Here is a 26,256-nt window from a genome sequence, read left to right on the forward strand (position 1 = left end):
GTGCACTGGAAGGGAAGGCTTCTGTACCAGCACCAGCCAAAATGGATCTGGCTCCATGATTAATGAGTGACTTTGACAGCAGCTAAATATATACAACTACATTCTGCATAGACATTGTGTATTACAATTGAGGCTAAGGGTAATTGTAAAAAAGAAACATCCAGTTCTCTTGCAACTCTTGTATAATATGGAACACTGGGTTATGAGTCACTCTACACAAACACTACTGGCTATTTACTCACTGGTATACTCAAACTCAGAGAACATCTTTAAATAAGACAATATGCTTATTCAAATAGATAAAACAATATTAGATACTTAGATGACTAGTGTATCAAAATAAACCAATATGCTTATCCAATAGATAAAATAACATTGGATATGTAGATGGCTTGTGTATCAAAATCAATCAAAACGTCTTATGCAACAGATAAAATAATATTGGATATTTACTGTAGATGGCTGGTGTGTTATTACCTTCTGCACTTACAGAATGAGATAAGATGACCTTGGTGTGCTCCTGTTAAAACACACATCCAAACAGGGAGGCTTGACTGCTCTCCTTAGAGAGTATGATACTGCACAACGGGATTCAATTCCACTCAGCGGTGGGTATCACTTCTCCCTTCCAATCAAATTAGACAAGAGTAATGATCTATGTAGAAATGGATTCGAGATAGTTACACATTTGAAATGTTGATTGCTGGCCCACCGTGATGTTATCATTTGAGTAGCTTTATGCTCCTGTGCCTCTCTAGATATTGGAAACTGGAGTCTCAATCCTGGCTCTATTGATCCCGGGGCCTATTATATTCAGTAATTGCATGGCTCTGCCTTTAACAAGTCTTGGTTATTGCATCAGTGAATTGGATTACAGAAGTTTATTGAAAGGCTGGAGATATTGCCTCAAAAGCTTTTTCTTGCTGCTGTCTTCGATATTGGGAGTGAGAACACCATACTGGTTCTAGATAGATGGAATATGAGATAGATGGGAGTCCTGGATGGTTCACAGAAGCACATCAGATCAGAAGCATCTGAAACTCAAGCATTAATCGTCTCATGCTTTTCCTGAACATTTCCATAATCCTTGCCTGTTAGCTCCAATAGTCAACACTTTAGCAGCGAGCCAATGTGTTTGTCATAAACCTAAAGGCCTTTTCACCAGGCACGTAATGCTAGCTGTGTATTAACAACACACTACATCATACAGCACTGGGGCTCTGTGGCTGCCTGGGAGATTCCCTGCACATCTGCCCAGACATGCTGGATTAATCTGGTCTGGCCTCAGCTTCCTCTTACAAGCCCTGCTCTGCCCCCTATGCCATCGGACCCTACGCCTGCCCATGGAACGACCCGTCACACATGCACACGCACGCACACATTACACATAACAGACACAACACACATTCACAGTGACCGACATGGACACACACACAAACATGGAGCCAGCATCTGGCTTGCTTGGCACTTGGCTGTGCTGAGCTTTCAGAACAATTTAAATGGATAACCAGGCTGCTGATGTGAAGGAAGTTGATTGTGCATCTCTTAATCTGAGATCAGAGCCCCTCTAAGCTGCTCCTGGTGCAGAATTAGCCAGGCCTTATGTGAAGTGACACCAGGCAGTGTGCTGCAACGCTGTAACAGTGTGTTACTCTCTGGGCTCCACCAGCCATCCATCCAGCCAGGCAGCCAGGCAGACAGGCACTCCTAGTCTGGCACCTCGTCCCTGAGGAAGAGAGGCCTGCCCTACACTGACAGCTGACACACTCCCTCCGTACCCCAGACGAGCCTTAGCTAACTTAATGTCTCAATTTTCAGCTCCCCACTCGTGCAGATGTTAATTTGGATCATCATTAAGGATGGGAGACGAGGCACACAACCACAGCCGTTGATAGCGATCGCACTTCCTCTCTCCCTCCACCTCTCCTCCTCCCTCCCTCCCTCCCTCCCTCCCTCCCTCCCTCCCTCCCTCCCTCCCTCCATTACACTATTTAGCAGAAACTTTTAAATAAAATAAAAACATTCCTCTATTCCTGCCCTCCAGGGGCAGGTCTGTTTATCTTAAAGGTCACAGTCACATTTGCTCTGTTTTACTATAAAAATGGAACTCACCTTAGCTCACCTTCATCTAAGGGAAGGCTGTCTCAAACCTCCTCCTGCTTGCCACTATAATTCAAGCCACAATGCATCAGCCTTCCACACAGATCTTGGCAAGTCGTACCCATATGAAAAGGTCAGAGAGTCATACAAATGAATGTAATGGTGATGGCCTTTTTTCCTCCCCTTAAACCCTAAAGTATCCTTCTGAGGCCTGTGAAACCAGCCAAACAAACAGAGAGGCTCTTTATACTGCACATCATTCTTTTCTAATGACAGGTTCAGATTGGTAATGAAGCCTGTGATGATGATGTTCTCTCTTGATCACTGCCATGTGTCCCTGGCTGTAGCTCTACACCGTTGAGTCATGACAGTTCCCTTTTTAAAGTATTTATGTTTTAAACACTTTGTGTTTTCATTGTTAGGCATGGAGACAAAACATGTTCCTGTGCTTTTTCAGTGGAGTTAACATGAAATAAGATGGCAGTAGTAGAGTAGAGCACAGTAAATGGTTTCAGTTTAAAGCTTTCTGTAATTTATCCTGATCTTCTATACACTCGTAGAAAAAAAGGAGCTAAACTAAAACGGTTCTTTGGCTGTCCCCATAGGAGAACACTTTTGGGTTCCCTGTAGGACCTTTTCCACAGAGGGTTCTACATGGAACCCAAAAGGGTTCTACGTGGAACCAAAAAGGCTTCTCCCTGGAACCAAAAAGGTTTCTCCAATGGGGACAGCCAAAGAACACTTTTGGAACCCATTTTTCTAAGAGAGTATAAAGGCGTCCGCATGCTTCCCAACCGAAACAGTTCGGAACAGTTTTGTGCATATATTATGATGACATTTTGTGACACATTTCTTTGTTTTGGCCTTCGGCAAGGGTTTTTTCAGCTGTTAATACACACAAAAAAAATTCTCGAGGCAAGCCGAAACTATGCCCCTTCGTCTGTGATTGGTCAACAGTAGGGATTGTTCAATTAAGTGTTTGTTGTCATTCAACGATAGACGACTGGTTTTCATGCACATTATGTTCACTTGAGAAATACTAAACCAAACAACCTAGTTAGATGTAGAATTGCGCGACTATGATCTCCTTGGCAAAAACATCAAAATTAATGACAGATTTTTTTAGTTATCTTAGATTAATTCTGACTATTTTGAGGAAGTGTATACTGGCTACGGCGTCTCAAGGTGGACTAACTAGTACTATTGAAGGTATGCGAGCACACTAGTTTGGTTCGCCTAGCTGAGTTCTGCTAGGCACCAGCCGAACCGAAGCATGAGGAAGCCTTAAGCCAGAGTCCAGAGCTGTGATGAACATGCAGTGGCTCTTTCAGAGAGAACTAATTGAACAGCTGTGAAACAAGCATCAGAAAGTTTAAAAGTGGTCTGAAACTAGGGGAACAGGAAAATAAAACTCTATTAGCTGTCTCTGCCTCTGGAATTCATCAGTGCTTGTCAAGACAGCTGCCCTGAGTATGCAGTGAATTAGTTTCAAGTGTCTGTGTGCTAAAGCAAGCAACAGAAACATTAATACTCTCTAATCAAGGACTAGGCTGGCATATTCCCTCTGCTGCCACTGCCTTAGGTTTTTTCATTGCCTGTGAGAGAGAGAGAGAGAGAGAGAGAGAGAGAGAGAGAGAGAGAGAGAGAGAGAGAGAGAGAGGCTGATGGACTTCTGTTCTGCCTCCCATCTAAGCTTGTCGTGGTAAAAAGTGTATTAACACTGATATCAACACACTGACCTAAAGCTAACAGAAAGACGTTTTTCAACTCGACTTAAGACCTTTGATATTGAGGAAAGAGACTTGACTGCCGTGCTAGTAGTGGCTGTATCCAATTGTGGCGCGTCTTATATGCATGTAACTCAGATGTGGTCATTGTGGGTCGCTATGTGAATACGTTGGCCTTTTACAGAGTGGCTTAAGGAATGTGCCGATGAAGACAAGACCAGCAGTAGGTGAGCAGAGCAGTCCGTACTATCTCCAAGAATCCAAATAAGCTAATTACGTGTGACCAAAAGCTTGAATTCTGCAGGCTGAGGGATTAGACTGTTTGATGAGCAGATTTAAGGGTTCAAGCAAGGGGAACAAAGAGAAACACTTCTGGCCAAGCGTAATATTTCTCTGAACATTTTCTTTAAACTCATCTCTCTGTGACATGTATTTTCTCTGCACTTCAGACCCAACATCTTCCATCCCTAAGATTAAGGGGCTTTTATCATGTATCCTCTCCTCTCTCATGATTTCTTTGCTTTTTTGCATTTGCTGTTTTCCCCTCTTCCCTCAGTACTTTGCTCAGAGTGGACTTTAATGGGTTTTAAGAAATGTTACATCTATGTATGGTTATAGACAAGTGTCAGTACCACTCCACTCCACGTCTACTCCTTTAAACAATAAATCCCTAAAAGGAATGCTTCATGCAGGTATGAGAGATAAGAATGATCATGTTACAGATGTAGGATCTTAATTTGAACAGGAAATGTTAAATGTGTTGTGTATTTGAGGTTTAAAAAGGATTCAGAAGTTTGTAATTTACACTTTCAGAGTAGATTTTCCCTTACGAAAAATTTATCAACCCCTACAAAAATGTCCATTAATTATAATCAAAGGAAAAACAGAATATGTAACATGATCATTGGGATCATACCAGAGTTGCAGACATTTCTTTTTTCTTTGATACGTCCTTCTGTCCTGCACCTGATACATTGGATGTGCCAATTTTTCCATTAATTATAATCCACATAATAATTCACATTTCCTGTTGCTGCAGGACTATTGTCCTGCTGTAGCAAATTGGCTCAAATTAAGATCCTACATCTGTAGATAATTTTAGCTAAATGTTGCTATAAAGTATCTAAGCCTCTAGCTACAGTACACATACACTGATCATCAATTAATCCATTGATGTGACAGTGTGCTTTTCCTTCCTTTTTCTCGCTCAGCCAACTTTCACTACTAGTTTCCTATACAGTACACATGAACTGTATTGATTCGTGAACATGAATCCAATGAAATGACCGTGTTCTTCCCTCTCCCTATCTCCTCTCTAGACATTCCACACCCCCAGCCTGGGAGACGAGGAGTTTGAGATCCCTCCCATCACCCCTCCTCCAGAGACAGAGTCTGGCCTGGGCCTATCGGACGTGGACTCCCCCTTCCCGGGGCACCCGCTCCAGCACAGGGGACCCTTCACCCCCCAGTTCCCCCCTCAGAGCCTGGAGCTGCCCTCCATCACCATCTCACGCAACCTCATGGACCAGGAGGGGCTCTCCAGCATCAACGGCCTGCCATTGGTGAGTACTAGACTGAACCAACACTTAGGGTAAAGGGGTTTAATAGATACTACAGTCATATGCATAAGCACCAAGTACAAGGTGCTATTGGGTCATGTACCTCTTCAATAATTATAGGGGAGGGCGTGCATAAGGTGTCAATCTGACAGATTTGTTCATGTACAGAGAAAATAGAGTACCAAGCACCAACACTTGGGTACAGGATCAAGGTGCTGTCATATAAACAGGTCAGGAGAGCCCATGTGACCATTACAGTATGATCTGAGTACCAGGAGAATACCTTACCCTTTATTAGGCCATAGAGTAACCTTCTCTGCACTCAGTGCACACCTCCAGTTGTTACTGCATCTGGCACAGCATCTGGCCCCGTTTATAAAGCTGGAGGATGGAATAGTATCACAATGCTAGCTAGACAATGGTCACAGTATGTAAATACTGAATGTTTGGGTTTATAAAGGAAAAACAAAGCCTACAAAAATAACCTTCTTTGTAATAGGAATATATATTAATGGATCATGGGTATGATAGCACAATGTATTTTTTCCCCTCCTGGGAGTGATTAAAGTGGGTCCCCAAAAAGTGCCACTGTTTCATGGGTCCATATACAGTATTATGTATGTTGGTTCCAGAAATCCTGTCCTGTAGATGCTGATGCGTCATTCTGTTCTGTCCTGTCCCCTCCACTGTCGCATTATGTGTTTCCAGGCCTTTATCTACATGCTGTTATGTTCAGAGCCTGAATGCACTCAGTCAACTGACAGAAAGAGCTTTGTTTGAGTTCAGAATCCCAGGTTTTCTATTTGGTTAAATAACACGATGCTACTAGAATTAACCTTTCAGTGTGAGTACTTAGAAAGGGAGTCAATGAATGGATCTCCAGCTTAGCCTTCCTGTCCATTGATGTGGATGAGAGAATGTGGAATGGTTCCGGAACCCGGTAATCAGTTTCTTTATGTTGATAGAGTTCTATGTTATAGATTCAAAAATTGTTGATAGAAAAAGAATTCTTAAATGCCATTGAGGATTAAATGCATTGAGGAGGAAACATGGAAATGTCACTCCATTGACACTATTACAGTAATATGGGATTAATTTAGGAAGAAAATATGGAAGCGAAAAAAATTATAAGCAGAGAGATGATGATATTGATGCTGTGTTTTCTTTGGTGAACTGCAAAAATATAATGATCATTTTAGCCATATTATCTATGTAAAAATGTATTTCAGACCCCCCCCCCCCCCCCCCCCTTTTAACCCACACACATATGGTGAATCGCATATGATATTACAGAATATTTATTTACATTCCGATATGGGCAGGCACTATAACATTTTATAGCCTTTTTTCCTCCCTTCCATGCTGCTGGCATGTAAAATAATTGCAGCTCTTAAAATATCTGTGCTGCATAAGCGAGCCCCGGAAGGCTTTTGCCTAAAGAATTTTCATTTCATGGTCAGTTAAGCTTTTTTACATCTGGAGAAGAAACGGAACCTTGACACAATTACGGTCCTGACTGTTCTCACGACTTGGTAGAGGATTAGATTTGATTCTCCAACATTATTCCCCTTTAACACCATTTGCATGGCTCATGTCTCTGATTGTGAGGAGACTCTATTAAAACTACAGGGAAAGAATGTGAGGTTTCTGCTCCTTTGCCTCGTGGCATTGTCACTGGGAGACTGTTGCACACTGCTCTGCTCCTTTATCACTCAGAAAACATTGTACCACAGACAGAAAGGCAGAAAGGCAGACCGACCGTGAACTCCATTTTGTTCTGAATATGAGATTGATCCCCAAAAGTCCTGAACACAGAGACAATGCAGTGAAATTACATTGATTTATGCCATTGTCTTTGGTTTGAGATTTGAAAGAAAAGGGTTGAGGGAAGTAACTATTTTAATTAACTATATAGTGTTTATAAAAGTGTTACTACATTTTAGGTTCATTTTCTCAGTGGAATGACATTGGGGGACAACATTACGAACACTACACTGTTGTGTATCTCTTATTTGAAACGTCTGCAAGGACATACAAATGCAAATAAACCATTGCAAGTACATTTCCCAACGAGTCACAGTTTTCATATTCCCCAAATAGTTTTTCTCTGTTCTCTTAGCTCTGTGGCAGTGGGTAATTCGTAACTGTGAAAGAAAAACCAAACCAATGGGTGTTCAATGTACCTGTACTATTTTCAAACACCCCTCCATGTAGTTGCTCTGCCAAGTGTTCCACTTATTCCTTTCCCCTAATGCTCCGCGTATGTCTTGCAAATTGTCCACAGATGCTATGGTTCTACAAAGACAAATCAATTTCTGTGGGCTGCAGACAGTCAGAAACGGCTGGCAGAAAGCAAGTCATTATTTATTTAATCTGCTCTCCTAACAAGCTTCTGACTCTCATTTTTGTGTCGTAGCATGTGTCCTCCTGATTTGTGATTTGGTCTCTCTCAATAGTGCCAAATACTACTGGAGGTGGAGCTGCCAGTATCTATTTATTTAGAGCTCCCTTCATTCTCTCTTTCTCTCTCTCTCTCTCTCTCTCTCTCTCTCTCTCTCTCTCTCTCTCTCTCTCTCTCTCTCTCTCTCTCTCTCTCTCTCTCTCTCTCTCTCTCTCTCTCTCTCTCTCTCTCTCTGATGCACTGCACAGGCCTCTGGGTGCTATTTCTGAAAACCTCCCTATGTTCTCTACTGTATCTTTGCACAGAATTAGACTTTTCCCGTTTTTCCTCCCTTGTAAGAAAGTAAAAGCATGAATATCCCTTCTGTATGTCATATCTTTATAATTGGGTTAGAAATAGCCCAAATATCCCGCTTGAATATAAATTAATATGGAGTAAAATGTATTTTTCTTGGTTTGTTGCCCAAAGTTGATGCAGAGATGCATGTATATTGTATTTACATGAATACATACTGACTATTGGCCAAAGTCTAGTCAGTAGAAGTCTAATCTGCATCATTTGAGCTACGTTTACCCAAATGACTTACTACACACAAACATTTAGCCAGCTAGACTAGTACATTCAACCACAGTTGTTTTGCTCTATTGCCAACACCCAGCAATGCCATGCAATTGGGTCTGACCTGGGTATTTGTAGCTGATTGTATGTACAGTACAGTTAATTACACCCTGATAGTGTACAGATAGTCTATGAATGTAATCCCCTAGATTCTGACCCGTCACAAACCACTGTGTCTTGAATAAAATGGAAAATATGACCAGTGTTGCAGAAACCATGTTTTTTTTTACACTCTCTTATCTTCCTTCCAAGCTGAGTAGCACTGACATCAGTTGTACATCAATTTCAGAGTGGATTTTTTTTGTCATTTTTTTCTTCGCCCTGTTTCTTTTCTCTTTCTACTTTCAGCCAGACAGATGTTGTGACATATCGGGTCAGTCAGAAATGAAATATATTCATGCAGGCATGCAATACTTGTAATGAAGTCTCAACCTGACCTTCTGTATGATTGATTCTGTAATTTAGTTTTCTCAGGCAGCCAGCGCTTGAAATTAAATGATATCATGTTGAACAAGTTTTAAATACCCACAGTGCACCGGGAGAAATGGGGGAAGGAAGGGTTTTGGGCGGGGCATTAATTGTGGGGGAGCGAAGGAAGGGGGAGAGGATGTGTAACCCTTCATGGCGAGGTAAAATGGGGGTGTGGAAGGGAAGAATTTGTGTTTGGGCTGGGGGGTTGGATGGAGAGGGGTTAGTCAGTGGACGGACTGTGACTGTGTACAAGCACAGCAGTATAACGTGAGGTGTGTTAAAGCCAGAGACAGAGGAGTAGAAAAACGATTTATCTTCATGCTATTATAGCCTTTACCAGCATTCTAAATTCCATTTTTCTCATTTGGCTTAAGCACCAAGGTTCTGCGGCCAGGTAGCCGAAAAGGGAGGAGTAAAAAAATAAGATGTTCCCGTTTAAAAGCACATGCAGTAAAGGACTATGTGCAGAGGACTGATAAACTATCTTTAATAGGACTGACCTTTCATGCTGGCGAAAGTTACTGGGGGATTCATCCTTATAATTACCATATAGATGATTTTACCCCTCTTCTGCAATGGAACATTTCCAAGAGCCTCTGTCGTTGATTGAATGGAAATTGAACTTGTTAACATTCTTTTCAGCCTGTTACGGCTCACACAGTGCCACTGGTAATAAATTCCCCACCTCCCCAAATTCTGATTCCAATATCTTCAAGAACAGACCCAAGGCTCTTTTCATTGACATCGCTGCTATTGAGATTTTTATCTCTGGTACTTCTGAATGAGTAATATTGCATTTTCAGTCCAGCTGCTATGTTTATTAGCCAGTGTGTTGTGGAAGGGTCTCGGCTATTGTTGGGTTTTTTATTGCATCTTATACATAGTTGTTGGGATGCTTTGATGCAGGGGAGAGGATAGGATGTGTAGTCAAAGCCAACAACCTTCTATCAAACAAGCCAATATGCTTGTGACGGCTTGACAGGTACACATGACTTGCTGTGTATCATTTTGCTGCTGGCTCCTTGAGCTTGAGGTTTTTTAAAAGGCATAGATGTTGAGAGACTCCATCTCAATATTTCCATCACAAAGCCTTATTGATTGGACAGTAGATTGCATAGACTCTGGGTTTACTTGTGTTTGACACACATGTCCATGTATACAAACACACACATACACACACACACATACACACACACACACACACACACATACACACACACACTCACATGCACACGCACGCTAGTTGGATGGAGCCTGATAGGGGAGAGAAGAGAAGGGGTTGGCTTGTCACATCTGGCCACTGTGCATTCGAGATAAGGACTTATTTACAGATTTATGATGACTATCAAGCTATCTTCTTAGATGTCTGCTGTGACTGCAGACAATATCTGCATCCCAAAGGCACCCTATTCCCTACATAGTGCACTATGGGCCCTGGTCAAAAGTAGTGCACTATATAAAGAATAGGGTGCCATTTGGGACGCTGACAATATTCCAATTAAAATGCAAATGAGAGGAGAGAAGGACATAAATAAACAGACTTGTTGCAGATTCACACATTACAATCACGGCCACTGTAGCTAGAAATGATGTATTTCCTTTCTCAGGGACTAGTATTATTCAGGGGGGTTTTGATAGCATGGATAACATAGATTTGTTCACATTAGGCCTAAGAAAGGGTATGTTCTTCTACTCTATAATCACTCACTCTTATTGTTTTATATATTTTTTATTATGATTTACTTTTGTCCTCTTTGGAGGACAAAAGTAACTTTGTTTTACATTTGGGTTTTTACAGTTTTTTTGTTACATATATATATATATATATATATATATATATATATATATATATATATATATACAGTTGAAGTCAGAAGTTTACATACACGTATATTAAAACTCGTTTTTCAACCACTCCACAAATTTCTTGTTAACAAACTATAGTTTTGGCAAGTCACTTAGGACATCTACTTTGTGCATGACACAAGTAATTTTTCCAACAATTGTTTACAGACAGATTATTTCACTTATAATTCACTGTATCACAATTCCAGTGGGTCAGAAGTTTACATACACTAAGTTGACTGTGCCTTTAAACAGCTTTAGAAGCTGGCTTTAGAAGCTTCTGATAGGCTAATTGACATCATTTGAGTAAATTGGAGGTGTACCTGTGGATGTATTTCAAGGCCTACCTTCAAACTCAGTGCCTCTTCGCTTGACATCATGGGAAAATCAAAAGAAATCAGCCAAAACCTCAGAAAGGTTCATCCTTGGGAACAATTTCCAAACGCCTGAGGGTACCACATTCATCTGTACAAACAATAGTACGCAAGTATAAACACCATGGGACCACGCAGCCGTCATACCGCTCAGGAAGGAGACGTGTTCTGTCTCCTAGAGATGAACGTACTTTGGTGCGAAAAGTGCAAATCAATCCCAGAACAACAGCAAAGAACCTTGTGAAGATGCTGGAGGAAACAGGTACAAAAGTATCTATATCCATAGTAAAACTAGTCCTATATCGCCATAACGACATAACATGAAAGGCCACTCAGCAAGGAAGAAGCCACTGCTCCAAAACCGCCATAAAAAGGTCCGACTACGGTTTGCAACTGCACATGGGGACAAAGATCGTACTTTTTGGAGAAATGTCCTCTGGTCTGATGAAACCAAAATAGAACTGTTTGGCCATAATGACCATCCTTATGTTTGGAGGAAAAAGAGGGTAGCTTGCAAAACACCATCCCAACCGTGAAGCACAGGGGTGGCAGCATCATGCTGTGGGGGTGCTTTGCTGCAGGAGGGACTGGTGCACTTCACAAAATGGCATCATGAGGAAGGAAAATTATGTGGATATATTGAAGCAACATCTCAAGACATCAGTCAGGAAGTTAAAGCTTGGTCGCAATTGGGTCTTCCAAATGGACAATGACCCCAAGCATACTTCAGAAGTTGTGGCAAAATGGCTTAAGGACAACAAAGTCAAGGTATTGGAGTGGCCATCACAAAGCCCTGACCTCAATCCTATAGAAAATGTGTGGGCAGAACGGAAAAAGCATGTGCGAGCAAGGAGGCCTACAAACCGGATTCAGTTACACCACCTCTGTCAAGAGGAATGGGCTAAAATTCACCCAACTTATTGTGGGAATCTTGTGGAAGGCTACCCGAAACATTTGACCCAAGTTAAACAATTTAAAGGCAATGCTACCAAATACTAATTGAGTGTATGTAAACTTCTGACCCACTAGTAATGTGATGAAAGAAAAAAAACTGAAATAAATAATTCTCTCTACTATTATTCTGACATTGCACGTTCTTAAAATAAAGTGGTGATCCAAACTGACCTAAGACAGGGAATTTTTACTAGGTTTAAATGTCAGGAATTGTGAAAACTGAGTTTAAATGTATTTGGCTAAGGTGTATGTAAACTTCCGACTTCAACTGTATATATATATATATTCAAAACATTTTAAATACATGGTACTTTTTTTTTTACACCGTAGTTACATAGCAAATATATCATTTTTTAAAATATAAATTACATTAATCACTCACTCTTTTATGTAAATAGTTGTGAGCTGTAAAGAGCTGTAGATGTATTTATAGCCACCAGTCCAGTTTATATTATTATACCGCTGTAGTCAGTATAGTAAGCTGGGTTATGTGATATGATTATAAAACTAGTATAAGCTATTTCACCACAAACCCATTTACGAAAAGGCCACTAAAGCTAGCAAACACAAGATACATTTTGAAAGGCAAATTATCATTGAATAGGGCAGGGCCGTAGCTGTTATGAAGAAAACTAAACATGTGACACAAATGGCAGAATGTGTCATTGCTCTAAGTGATATTACATTATTATGATATTCTGTAGAAAAAGTGTTGTTATACAGATGGTCATGGCTAATGAGCTCAGTGTGTTTCATATGTGAAGTTCTCAATGAGCAGAGAGTCACTCTGAGAGCCCTCATATACTGTAGCTCACAACTGGAGGTGACCATGAGACATTTTAAAACTACTGTATGTAAATCAACAGTACATCGCTCTCCCATTGCTCTAGGTTATGTCACTATTTATTCAAAGAGAGAATTTAATGGTTGGCATGTTTTATTTCACCATTTATTCAAAGAGAGAATTGAATGGTTTGCATGTTTGCATCATCAGAAAAATAGGCCTTTAAATTGTATTCTATTCTGTCTCTGGTGGAGTGTTTCTATGTAAATATTGAATACATTTCTGCCTTGTAGATTGTTATATGATAAGTAGTAGACATGGCATATGAGAAAGATGGGAGACAAATGGATTGTAAATTCGATATGTTTCTGTTCAGAGAAGTTGTTTGAATATTGTTTTGAAGACAGGTTTTGTAAGGTTCTCTCAATAAAGCAAGGTGTGTGGGTATATGATGTGTTGAGGTTGGGAGAGATGGAGTTTGTGCTGCTGCTGAATACCAGATGGGATGTTAGCCAGGGAGAACACTCAAACACACACACACATACACACACCTCCCAAACAAATCACATTTCTGTTGTGTTCGGTTATTTTTCACTATTCCCTGTCAGCTCCGCTGCACCCCTGATCATTCTCCCCTCTGAGAGAATGGCAGGCCATGTAATTCCATCCTCAGTGCAATCAAACACCTACCTCTCCCTCGCTCTACACAAAGAGCTTTTGAAAACCATAATGTTTTATCTGGAAAATATATTAGAAAATATGAAGATAGTATTGATGGTATGATATACCCAGGATGGTATAAAGAGGAAGAAAATGCCCATGACACTCTAATCGTATCCCTTCAGCCAGTTGATTTATAGAGTTGATTATATAGAAATATATTTTCACTCTTTGGCAGTCAAAGTATGATCTATGAAACCTGCCAGCAGATAGCATTTCATATCTAAACATACTGGAGGAGGTATCGTTTTGTGCCCCCATCTGCCAGCCAGGGGAAGTTTATAACCTTCAAAATGTCAGAAATGTATAGCATTTTTATTTGTTGCATGGGCATTCAATCCAAAATGTCTTTGAGGTAGTCATTGTGCATACAAATCATGACTTACACAATCTTAATTTTTTTTGTCCTGGCATTTGAGGTTATGTAGTCTAACCATCTCAAGCGTACTAACTCAGACCATTATACACCAGGGTCTGGGAGTCAAAGCTGTGCCACAGATTTCCATACAATAGAGTGTTGTGAACTATTAATGGCAGATCAAGATGGCGACTCAGGTTTCAAGATAATTCATCATGGTTGATAATGGGAGAAGTTAAAGACCCAGGGCCATGTAACATGTGATGTGATGCATTGTGGTCATGTGACAGTCTGGAAGAATGTGATGACCAGATTTTTTTACTGCTATGCTCTGGTCCAATATCTGTTTGTGCTGTATAGCCAACTCCTATTTGGTTGTCATGCCAAACAAATGGCTATATATGTCACACCCTGGCTCTGGGACTCTATATGTTGAGCCAGGGTGTGTTCATTCTGTTGTGTTTATTTCTATGTTGGCTAGAGTGACTCCCAATCAGAGGCAACGAGTGTCAGCTGTCGTTGGTTGTCTCTGATTGGGAGCCATATTTAAACTGTCTGTTTTCCCTTTGTGTTTGTGGGTTCTTGTTCCGTGTTGGTCATTGTTACCGAGGACGTTACGAGTCGTTTGTTGTTTTGTTGATTGTTGTTTCTATTATCACTAAAGATAATAAAGTTAACCATGTTCGTTCATCATGCTGCGCCTTGGTCTATTCAATACGACGATCGTGACAGAAGAACCCACCATACAAGGACCAAGCAGCGTGTCCAGGGGCAGATCTTGGACTGGACATGGGAGGAAGCGCCGGGAAAGGAGATGGAGAGGTTGGCGATGGCACAGGTGGGCAAAGTGTGGTCCTGGGAGGACATGCTCGGGGGAAAAGGGCCATGGGCTAGGATTAAGGCCCTGGCGAGAGAGGAGCAGCGGCGTCAGCAGTGTCAACGTCGGACAGGCGAGAGGCAACCCCAGAATTTTTAGGGGGGGGCACACGGCATGGACGACGGGGCTGACGGAGGCAGAAAAGGGGCGGATTCAGAAGGCCACCAGGTTACGGGGGCCACTGGTCAAAGTAGGGAAGGAAGGTGTAGAGGCACGGCGAGAGGTACTGGGGTGTGTAACCAGTCCGGTCCGGCCCGTTCCAGATCCCGAGGTAGAGCCAGTGGTGTGTGTCCCCAGTACGGTCCGGCCTGTTCCGGCCCCTCGCACCAAGTGTACGGTGTGCGTCGCCAGCCCAGTCCGGCCTGTCCCTGCTCCACGCACCAAGCCTACGGTGTGCGTCGCCAGCCCAGTCCGGCCTGTCCCTGCTCCACGCACCAAGCCTACGGTGTGCGTCGCCAGCCCGGTCCGGCCTGTCCCTGCTCCACGCACCAAGCCTACGGTGTGCGTCGCCAGCCCAGTTCGGCCTGTCCCTGCTCTACGCACCAAGCCTACGGTGTGCGTCGCCAGCCCAGTCCGGCCTGTCCCTGCTCCACGCACCAAGCCTACGGTGCGAGTCGTCAGCCTGGTAAGGCCCGTTCCTCCTCCACGCACCAAGCCAGGGGTGCGCGTCGTCAGCCTGGTAAGGCCCGTTCCTCCTCCACGCACCAAGCCAGGGGTGCGAGTCGTCAGCCTGGTAAGGCCCGTTCCTCCTCCACGCACCAAGCCAGGGGTGCGCGTCGTCAGCCTGGTAAGGCCCGTTCCTCCTCCACGCACCAAGCCAGGGGTGCGCGTCGTCAGTCCAGCACAACCCGTGCCTGGGTCACCGGTGCCTGGTAAGGTACCGGTCAACTGCTCCACTACGGAGCTGAAGCTAACCGCTTCTGCTAAGTCCAGTTCAGCTCCAGCCAGCGGGGCCAGACTGGACCAGGGGCGCTATGGGGGGTTTATTGGAGGGTGGTGGGCAAGGCCGGAGCCAGAACCGCCGCCGAGGAGGTATGCCCACCCAGCCCTCCCCTGTTTTGTTCAAGTTGAGTCCGCGCCTTTAGGGGGGGGGGTACTGTCACACCCTGGCTCTGGGACTCTATATGTTGAGCCAGGGTGTGTTCATTCTGTTGTGTTTATTTCTATGTTGGCTAGAGTGAATCCCAATCAGAGGCAACGAGTGTCAGCTGTCGTTGGTTGTCTCTGATTGGGAGCCATATTTAAACTGTCTGATTTCCCTTTGTGTTTGTGGGTTCTTGTTCCATGTTGGTCATTGTTACCGAGGACGTTACGAGTCGTTTGTTGTTTTGTTGATTGTTGTTTCTATTATCACTAAAGATAATAAAGTTAACCATGTTCGTTCATCACGCTGCGCCTTGGTCTATTCAATACGACGATCGTGACAATATAGCACAAACAGATCTGGGACCAGGCTACAGATACAGTACAGTCTCTTACAAGATGCTGTCATATTTACTGACTTTTCTCTCTTTTTCTCCTCTGATTCAGAACATGCAGGGCCACCTCCGCCAGTACCCCCCTAACCCTGCCATGGTCATGAGATCCATCATCAGCATGAACAACCCCAATGGTATGATGTCCCGGAACCAGCTGACCACCATCAACCAGTCCCAGCTCAGTGCACAGCTGGGCCTGAACATGACAGGACCCAAAATCGCCCATACTTCGCCCTCACCGCCAGCCAGCAAGTCGGCCACGCCCTCACCCTCCAGCTCCATCAACGAGGACGACCAAGACCAGGACAATAGGGTGAATAAGGAAAACTCTATGAAAGGGCCTTCAATAAAAGCATTTGAAAGAAGGCTGCACTAAGATTGTGCTCACTTTAGTGTGAAATAGACCTGATTGAATAGCACAGTGACTGTTTGATATTCATATACATTTGTTGAGGGTGGTTGTGTTAGTAAAAATCACTCTTCTTATGACAGGTAATGGCAGGAGAGAAGCGCCCAGCACCAGATGCTGGGAAGAAGCCCAAGACCCCCAAGAAGAAGAAGAAGAAGGACCCCAACGAGCCCCAGAAGCCAGTTTCAGCCTACGCCCTGTTCTTCAGAGACACACAGGCCGCCATTAAGGGTCAAAACCCCAATGCCACCTTCGGAGAGGTTTCCAAGATAGTGGCCTCCATGTGGGATGGCTTGGGAGAGGAACAGAAGCAGGTAATCCATCACTATCTGTCAGAGCAGTCCTACACTATGACGTTTACACCACTGGGTCTGCGTTCACAAAGGCTGTGTTTACACAGGCAGCCCAATTCTGATCTTTTTTTCACTAATTGGTCTTTTGACCAATCAGATCAGCTCTGAAAAAGATGTGAAAAGATCTGATGTGATTGGTCAAAATACCAGTTAGTGGAAAAACAAATCTGAATTGGGCTGCCTGTGTAAACGCAACCATAGCATCTTAGACTAGGAGTGTTGATATAGAATCAGTTTAGCCTTTTAGATCATAATGAATACGATTATATGGACAGGACAGGGGAGACTTACCGGATCCTAAATGAGCACTCCTACTCTGAGATGCTTTGTGAATACGAGCCCTTGACTTTTATATCTGATTGAGAAGCAAATGCATGATGATCAGTAATTAGCAGTAATTGCTCTAAGGGGATGAATAAAGTCAGGTTGTATAACTGCTCCCGCCCGCTCTTTTACCAATCAATATGTGGAGAGCTACTGAAATATATCGATGAGTATAGACATCAAAAGTAGAAGGCTTTTCAGTCAGTTATATTGTGCTGCCTATGCCTGCAGTTAGAAGTTGTATCTCTTTACAGAGTGATCCTTTCTTTGTCACCTGTCGTTCACACCTGTCCATCTTGTCATCACAGGGCTATAAAAGCAAAACAGAGGCTGCTAAAAAGGAATATTTAAAAGCCCTCGCTGCCTACCGCGCCAGCCTGGTTTCAAAGGTGAGACACTGCTTTCACTTTTCACCCAACAGAAGTGCTGGGAAGAAGCCCAAGACCCCTACTTTTGTATTACTTACTTGTTATATTTTTGACTTGATTATTATTGATATTGATATTTGTACTGCATTGTTGAGGAGAGCTTGCAAGGAAGCATTTCACTGTACCGTTTATATCTGCTGTATCCTGTGCATGTGACAAATAAACATTGATTTGATTTGAATTTGATTGTGACAAGTTGTAAACTTAGATATTCATATGTTCTTGCAAGAGCTGCATCAACATCCTGAATCTTTTCAAGATTGCAATCTTAGAAAAGTAAGATGCTTTATAGCTTGATGTTGTTACCTCAGGCTATTGTCGAAATAAACATATTTATTTTCTGAGTAAGTCTAGTCTCCATTCCTAGTCTGTATCTAACATGCTGTTGTTTTGTCTTCCAGGCTGCCCAGGAATCGGCAGAGGCTCAGACCATCCGTTCAGTCCAGCAGACCCTGGCCTCCACCAGCCTGTCCCCAGGTCTGATGCTGCCTTCGCCACTCTCCCAGCACCCGTCCATGTCCTCAATGTCCTCCATGGCCCAGGCTCTCCAGAACGGCATGCCGCGGGCCATCGCCCCCAAGCCGCTGCAGATGAGGCTGGGGGGCAACCAGATCGTGACCTCGGTGACAGTGCAGCACCAGAACATGCCCAATGGTGTGCCGTCCCAGCTGCTTAACCAGATGGGTGGAGGTGGTGGTGGAGGAGGAGGGGCCATGGTGGCTGGAGCCCAGCCCACGGCCGTGTCCCAGATGAGCCCGCCCATGCAGGGTGGCGTGGGGGGGCACATGCAGCAGCTGCAGCAGCAGCAGACACAGCAGCAGCAGATGCAGCAACACCTGCAGCACCACCAGATGCAGCAGCAGCAGATGCACCACCAGCAGATCCAGCAGCAGATGCAGCATCAGCATTTCCAGCACCACCTCCAGCAGCAGCTGCAGCAACACAACATGCAGCAACAGCAGCAGCAACAACAACAACAACAACAACAGCAGCAGCAGCAGCAGCAGAGGCATGACATACAGCAACAACAACTGCAGCTCCAACAGATGCAGATGCAGCAGCTCCACCAGCAGCAGATGCAGCAGCATCTCCAACATCAGCAGCAACAGCACCAGTCTCAGTGTTCCCCACCACAGCACTCACCCAGCACGCCCCAATCAGTGGGGGGCTCCGCCTCCATGGGCAGCCCCCAGCCCGCCCCCCAGCAGCCACACCCCTCCCAGATCCAGGCCCACGCCCAGGTTCTGTCCCAGGTCTCCATCTACTGAGCCAAATGAATGGAAGATATCTATCTTATCTCCAAGAAGAGGAATAGAAATAAAAGCATCATCTCCACGTTGCTTTTCTAAGTTGCACTTAAGAAGTGTGTAAGAATTAGAATGTTTTACAAAGAACTTGTCCATTGTTATAGACGGATATGAATACCTACGTAGACATGTAAAGGGGCAGATACCTTAGCAGGATTTTGTCTATAAAATAGGCTGCGCTATGAGGAAAAGTCGGTAGGCAAATGCCCATTGGTTGTTTATTGTTTGTTTGTTTGTTTGTCTTTCTCCGCTCAATTGTCAATTCAAAACTGACTTTGGGCACATTTGTGAAAAGACTGGTGTACCTGACTCAAACAGGGGAAGGAATGCCCTGTTTTTATTTAACGATAAAGCTTTATTTATGAGGTCAAAGTTGTCAGTTCAGCCCAACTACTGGACACAATGAATGGATTTCAACAGCCATTTTTTTGCAGCTCTAACCTCTCCCAGAGAAGAACACCTGAACTGAATGACTTACAGGTACAATACTGGAGACCAGTAACCCACACATAAAACTTGTTTCCACACTGGCCAGTATATTATGAGACTTTCTACCTTTTTCCCATTTTTCTCTTGCCCTACATTCCTGCAGATGTAACTGTTTAACACATTTCCTACGGGAAATTCTCCATTAAACCATCATGCATTTCAGGCCAATGTGATATCTGAGTGCATTCATCCTATGGCATGAAGGCAAGAGACAATATCTTAAGGAAAAAGGGAACTGAAAAATGTCTTGGGGATGGGGGATTGTGGTGGTTGCTGGATGGAGGAATGGAGGAATGGACAGACTGAGAGACATAAACTGCCATAAGATCATTTATGTCATCATATGTCATCAAACTGTAAATGTAACCTGCTGTAAGTGTTTTGTAGAGTTGGGGACCTCCTCTTTCCAGTAAAATACCCATTTGCTCAAAAAGTGTGTATAAAACTGGCACTCCCAAAAAATCCTCCTCTTATGTATTTGTTTTTACCTCAGATGTTTAACAATTAAATTATGTTTTTATTTGGTGTGATAAAGGGGATATTTTATGGTAAATTACAAATTCCAGGATCAAGGTTGATGGTTTCATGATTGATTGATGTATTTTTACACTACGTACTCCTTGATACTGCAGAACTTATCAAAAGTAAACGGAAGAAGTAGCAGAGACACTTTGTTGCACTGTCAGAGCCAATTGAAAGGAAATTGAGGTATTTTCTTGCCAGATGTAGTGATATATCCATGATGAAAAGTTGTACATTTTTCATATCACCTGTTGTAAAGTTTTAATATGTGAGGCTGTAATTAAAACATTGGTAAAATGAACTGTGGATTGCTATATCACGTAGTGCATTTCTGCTATTTTATACTTTTTTATTAGTTATAATAGCAGCAAGTTAATTTGTTTGTATTTTGCTTACAGATACAAATCCAACTGCTTTTGGAAAACTGTCCATAGAATAAATGCATTTCAGTATGAAAATTCAACTTGTTTTTGAGCTCTTAATAGGACATTTAATTTAAAGTTTGAGTTTTGCTCGGCCATTAAATTAAAACACAAGCAGAGATATTCCATCAATTATACAATATTAGGTCTCCTTATTGTTAGATATTGAAAAATGTAAAGGAAAAAAATAATGTATATATGTATATAATTATTTCAAGTATTCAGTATCATTTCAAGATAATTATAAAAAAATAGATTTGTATGTTTTATATGGAGTAAATAAGACGTATACTATAAGAATAATAACAATAATAATAATAATAATAACAACGATGCAGGGATATGAAACCTACTGTTCATGTTGACATTATTACAGTTTGTATAAGTTTCTCTGTGATTTCAACATGGAGTACCAACCATTGTAACTGTGTCAAACAAACAGTGTTGAGACTGGACAGGGTCAGCATGTAACTGGTGCTTGTCTCAATAACAGTCCTCATTCTCACTGACAAATGTTTTGGATTCTGACTCTTTCTTCACCACATATGAACTACTTCATTTCTAAGATAGCCTATCCTCAGGGGGCTCTGAGCTTACATCAACATGGTGAGTGAGTGGGGGAGGGAAGGCTAGCAAACAGTAATGATCATATACCCACAATGAGCAGCAAAGACACTGGACTACGTAGGTCGGACGGGCATTTATTAGAAACGAATTGGAAAGGACCTGGAAAGAATTAGTGAAATAAATCACATGCATATTTTATACCTCCGCTTGATTTGATTTTCAAATTGTGGCTTTGTATTCAATTAGTTAGTTTGAAAAGGCATTCGTGTTTTGAGGGCTGGCTGCTGTTGCTGTAGTGTGTAGTGATTGGCTCTTCATCTCTCTGTGTGGAGCAACGATGCCCATTTCGCCGCCCGGCGTGATTAATTGCAGCATCTGTCCTGTCAGAAGGCAGTAGTGAAGAGGTCCGCAGGAAAACTGCAAATAAGCTCTGGCAACAGTCTAAAAGCGCTTATGATGAAATGAAAATTAAAAACAGCAAGTGCCATCCATGACCTGAATCTCAATAGGAGGGGGTGGATGGAGGGAGGGAGGAGGGAGGTGGGGGGAAGGAGTGAGAGAGAATGTTGTAGAGTGGGGTGTCCATGGCGACCAAACACATGCTTTAAAAACACACAGTAATGAGGTGAAATGGCTGATATTATTCTGAACAGATTCACGGCGGAGCTCCCATTAATAATGCATGGAGCTCCTTGTTATTCCATAACCCCACAGCACTGCGGTCACTGTGTGGACAAATATCTCACAGCCAGGGTTGGGAGTTTTGGGACTCTTCAATTAAAAGGTTACAGATTTATTTTCAAAACATTGTTAGTAGTCTTCATCATCTACATACATTTTAAATGATAACTGTTGAGTAAGTCTTCTTTGGGGGACTGACTGGATTAGATTGAAGACCTAGCTGAATATATTTCACTTGCTTTCAGTGGACTTTCATTGAGGTTTTCTGCAAGCATTTCCACTACATCATAACCAGTGTATTTATCTACATTTGCAGAAGTAGGCTACTGCAATATTTATAATCAATTATCCCTCCTCACAATTTGGCAGTTTTGATAACAAACATAACATAATAAGTAATATGTTAGGCTATATCAGGGATTGGCAACTTTTGAAAGCCCTCGGATCAATTTCCACAACAAAAAATACTCAGTCCAGGTTTCAACTTACTGTTACATGTTAGAATAGTAGAATACACAATTTGCAATTTAGACATTTGGTTGTGCATCAGCAGTTTTTCTCTTGTTATGTCAGTCACTGATAGTCACTCAATTAGCCCCTGTCAGCAAACATTTTTTAGATTGGTTAGTCTAGCAGCCAGCTATCTAATCATGGTTAAATTACCGGCCGGGGGGCCCCCATTGATTTTGTTAGTCAGTCTCACTCTGATATCATATAAAAAACTGCAAACAGTTCTCTCCACGCTATGGCAAAATGTGTAGAATTTCTGGAAATTAGTTGTAAAACAGCACATTTTCCTCTCCGCCCCATGGCAAAATGAGTAGAATTGCATGAAATTAGTTATAAAATTGCAAATACTCTCCGCCCCTTGGTAAAATGTGTAGAATTGCAACAAACTTTCTTTAAAACTGCAACATTTCCTCCACGCCCCATGTCAAAATGTATAGAAATTAACTCTAAAACATTAAAAATGTCTCTCCTCTGTGAGAAGGAGGGGCTGCTAAAATGTTTTGCTCGCAATGTGGTGGGGGGGTACACAGACCCATGAGCGTCCCCTCATGATGCGTTCAGATTTGTTGTGGCCCCTACCCCCATCAAAGTTGCCCATCCCTGGGCTATATGATTCATGCATAACTTGAGCCAGTTGCCTTCATCCTTATTTGGGTCTTATGCTTCATATGCTTGGCGTTGTGTTAAAGGAAGCCTAAGGAGCCAGATGTGGAACCTGTGTGATCCCTATATTATAATGATTTATTTGGGTCCTGTGTTTTCCTGTTCAATGCACAGATACAATGTAGCCATAACAATAGCCCTGCTGCTACTGACCCCTAGCCCAGTCCCCCAAACACCCAGACCCACGTTGGCTTGGACCATACCCCACACCCAAGCTACAGCCTATATCTGTGTCTGGACTTGGACTCTACATTTTTACATTTTTAGTCATTTAGCAGACACTCTTATCCAGAGCGACTTACAGTTAGTGAGTGCATACATTATTTTTAAATTTTTCATACTGGCCCCCCGTGGGAATCGAACCCACAACCCTGGCGTTGCAAACACCATGCTCTACCAACTGAGCTGCATCCCTGCCGGCCATTCCCTCCCCTACCCTGGACGACGCTGGGCCAACTGTGCTCCGCCCCATGGGTCTCCCGGTCGCGGATTCGAACCAGGATCTCTAGTCTCTACTTCCGGTATGCAGAGTTGCTGACCTGCCACTTCGACCATCCAAACTATGTCTAATATAAAAACACGCAGTCTTTGGGTGTGTCCGAAATGGTACCCTATTCCCTTTATATTCCCTTTATCTTCATTTGATCACCCTTTTGCAGGAGAACTTTCCTGCAATACAGGAAATGTCAAACTTGTAGTGTATTTTAGGTTTAAAAAGGCTTCTGAAGTTTGTAATTTCACCTTGATTTCAGACTGGATTTTACCCTACAAAAAATGTATTAACCCCCCAAAAAATATCAGTTAATTATAATCCACATAATGATGCACAATGCTGCAGGATAATTTTCCTGCTGTAGCAAACTGGCTCAAATTAAGATCCTACATCTGTAGTGCACTACTTTTGACCAGAGCCCTATGCGGACCCTGGTCAAAAATAGTGCACTATATAGTCCCAGACGGTATTAAATTGAACAACCCGTGGTTACCTTGGTTACCCAATTGGCTCACAGCAAAAACTTGACCTTTTTCAAATTCTACTAGTTTTAGTCAATTACAAAACTACATTTAAGAAAAATACATGTCTAAAGATTACTTTTCAACATTGCCTGCTCCCAAGCGTTCTCACTACTTGTTCGTGATGGCGCTAACGTTAGCCACGCTAGCCAAGACCAACAACACAAACAAACGGACTATAAAGCTACAAGTAGTGAGTGGAGTTACAAACGGACTATACTAAACGAGTGAAATGTCTTACCTGTGATTAAATGTTTTCCCTACTTGGACACCGGGTCCCCACAATTTCCCACTCTTCCACACCGAAAACCTGAAGCTACAGGGCTCTTCTCACAGGCTCTATTTCCCTACGTGGGAGCATTGCAAACCATAGGTTGGGATTTTTGACCTGGTTACATTGAACAGCACAGCAGCTTTTTGGCATGTGTTGTTATTTCTGTATAACATAAAATCAACACAGAAGTTGGCTCTTTTACAATGGGGGTCAATGGGAAAGAATGTTTGTTTTCCCCAATTTGTGGGCGTGGTCGAGGGGAATTCCTTCTTATGACATGAATACCGACTCGGAGTATAGGGAATAGGCTGCCATTTCAGATTCTGCCTTTAACTCCTAACACCTGGTCTTGCAGAGATGGCAGTTGATCCTCCAAGTCCAATGGCAAAGCTTTGTTTAGGGGAACCATTAAGCGCACATGTTTAAAGAATGTTTGGACCTTGCAGTCCACTGGTGATCTTTGTTTAGAGAACTATTGACCCCATGGTTCAATGATGAACTTTGTTTAGGGGGGCTCGCTGGCTGTTCAGGCTTTGGCAAGATGAATTCTTGACTCCCCTGACCAATGGTAACCTTTGTTTAGGGAACTTTTGACCCAGCAGACCATGGATGGACATAGTTGAGATGATAAGCAACCTCTCAGGATTATAAGACTAATTTAGTGTCTGTAGGAAGCTTGTGATAACCCCACACAACCCCTGTAAAACTTTCACTGATACGTATCCATGATGTTAGCGTGTGGCATTTGCATTTTATTATCACTATAATGAATTTAGACCTACTAAAAATTATAAAATGCCTTGGGTTTGGGTCCTTTGCTCTGTTTTTGTAAAACAAAAGAGACTGTTATTAATGCTGAAACCACAGCATTAGTTTGCTGTGTTGGTAGTATAACCAGCACATTGAAACCTAGCACACACACACACACACAGGACACATATTTGTGCACACACTTGCACACACACATTCTCAATCCTTGTTGACAATGATTCAGTCGTTAGGCTTATCCCCTCTTTTGTTGAATTCAGTGAATATAAGGCTGAACCGGCCACTCTCCTGATGTCGGTTGGTCTGAGACTCGTGCTATATCACACTATATCACAGGCCTGCTCTTGGCTTTAGTTTACCATACAGATATAAAATACCATATTTAGAGGGGTACCCAGCTCCAGACATGTGTTTTATAGGTTTGTAATCAGACAATTATGTAGGCTAACAAACGTCCTTACTAACCCAGCGTATAGGCTACCTCCTGGAATAGAAGCAAATACAAACTGGAAATCCACTCTGATGGACAGTATACACTGAGTGTACAAAACATGCAGGTCCATGACATAGACTGACCAGGTTAATCCAGTTGAAAGCTATGATCCCTTATTGATGTCACCTGTTAAATCCACTTCAATCAGTGTAGATGAAGGGGAGGAGACAGGTTAACCTCTTAAGGATCGGACCCTTTTTTTCAATTTTCGCCTAAAATGACAATCCAGTGAAGCATTGCAATATTGGACTATTTTGTGTCAAGTCTGCCCAAATGTGCCGAATTGGTCAATTCATACATTTTCAAGTAAATAACTATAGAGAACATACAAAAATGATATGGTAATACAAAATGTAAGCTTACACACCCCTAGGAATGTCATACATGATGGATCATTAGCTTATACACTAACTTTCACACATCTAGATGGCCGGGCGGGCGAGGTGGGTGTGGAGCCAGAGACAGCGGGGGTTCAAACTGTAGAACCCAGTTCCTACATTTGAATATAAAAATTGATTTTATCAAACAAAACTATGCTACATTTTATCTCTGGGACCCTTAGGAGGACAAATCAGAGCAAGATTACTGAATGTAAATACATTATTTACCTTCAGAGGTGAATGTATCAAACCAGTTGCCGTGATAAGTTTTTTGTTGTTGTGCACTCTCCTCAAACAATAGCATGGTATTTTTTCACTGTAATAGCTACTGTAAATTGGACAGTGCAGGTAGATTAACAAGAATTTAAGCTTTCTGCCCATATATG

The 26,256-nt window shown here is 42.5% G+C and overlaps 1 protein-coding gene across 1 annotated transcript in view; it reads left to right on the forward strand.

Annotated features, from left to right (window-relative positions):
- Nucleotides 1–19,369, forward strand: part of LOC311128331 (TOX high mobility group box family member 3-like) — a gene marked incomplete at its 5' end in the record, with an annotated part of 51,605 nt that extends 32,236 nt beyond the window's left edge. The window contains 5 exons of the mRNA XM_084160440.1: nt 5,147–5,389; nt 16,319–16,579; nt 16,759–16,989; nt 17,661–17,741; nt 18,182–19,369. Of these exons, the coding sequence (XP_084016566.1) occupies nt 5,147–5,389; nt 16,319–16,579; nt 16,759–16,989; nt 17,661–17,741; nt 18,182–19,048 (1,683 nt within the window). The 3' untranslated portion in view covers nt 19,049–19,369. The remainder of the gene's footprint in view (nt 1–5,146; nt 5,390–16,318; nt 16,580–16,758; nt 16,990–17,660; nt 17,742–18,181) is intronic.
- Nucleotides 19,370–26,256: the final 6,887 nt, after the last annotated feature.

The sequence above is a fragment of the Coregonus lavaretus genome, assembly GCF_964263955.1.
Source record: "Coregonus lavaretus genome assembly, chromosome: 4".
Taxonomy (NCBI): domain Eukaryota; kingdom Metazoa; phylum Chordata; class Actinopteri; order Salmoniformes; family Salmonidae; genus Coregonus; species Coregonus lavaretus.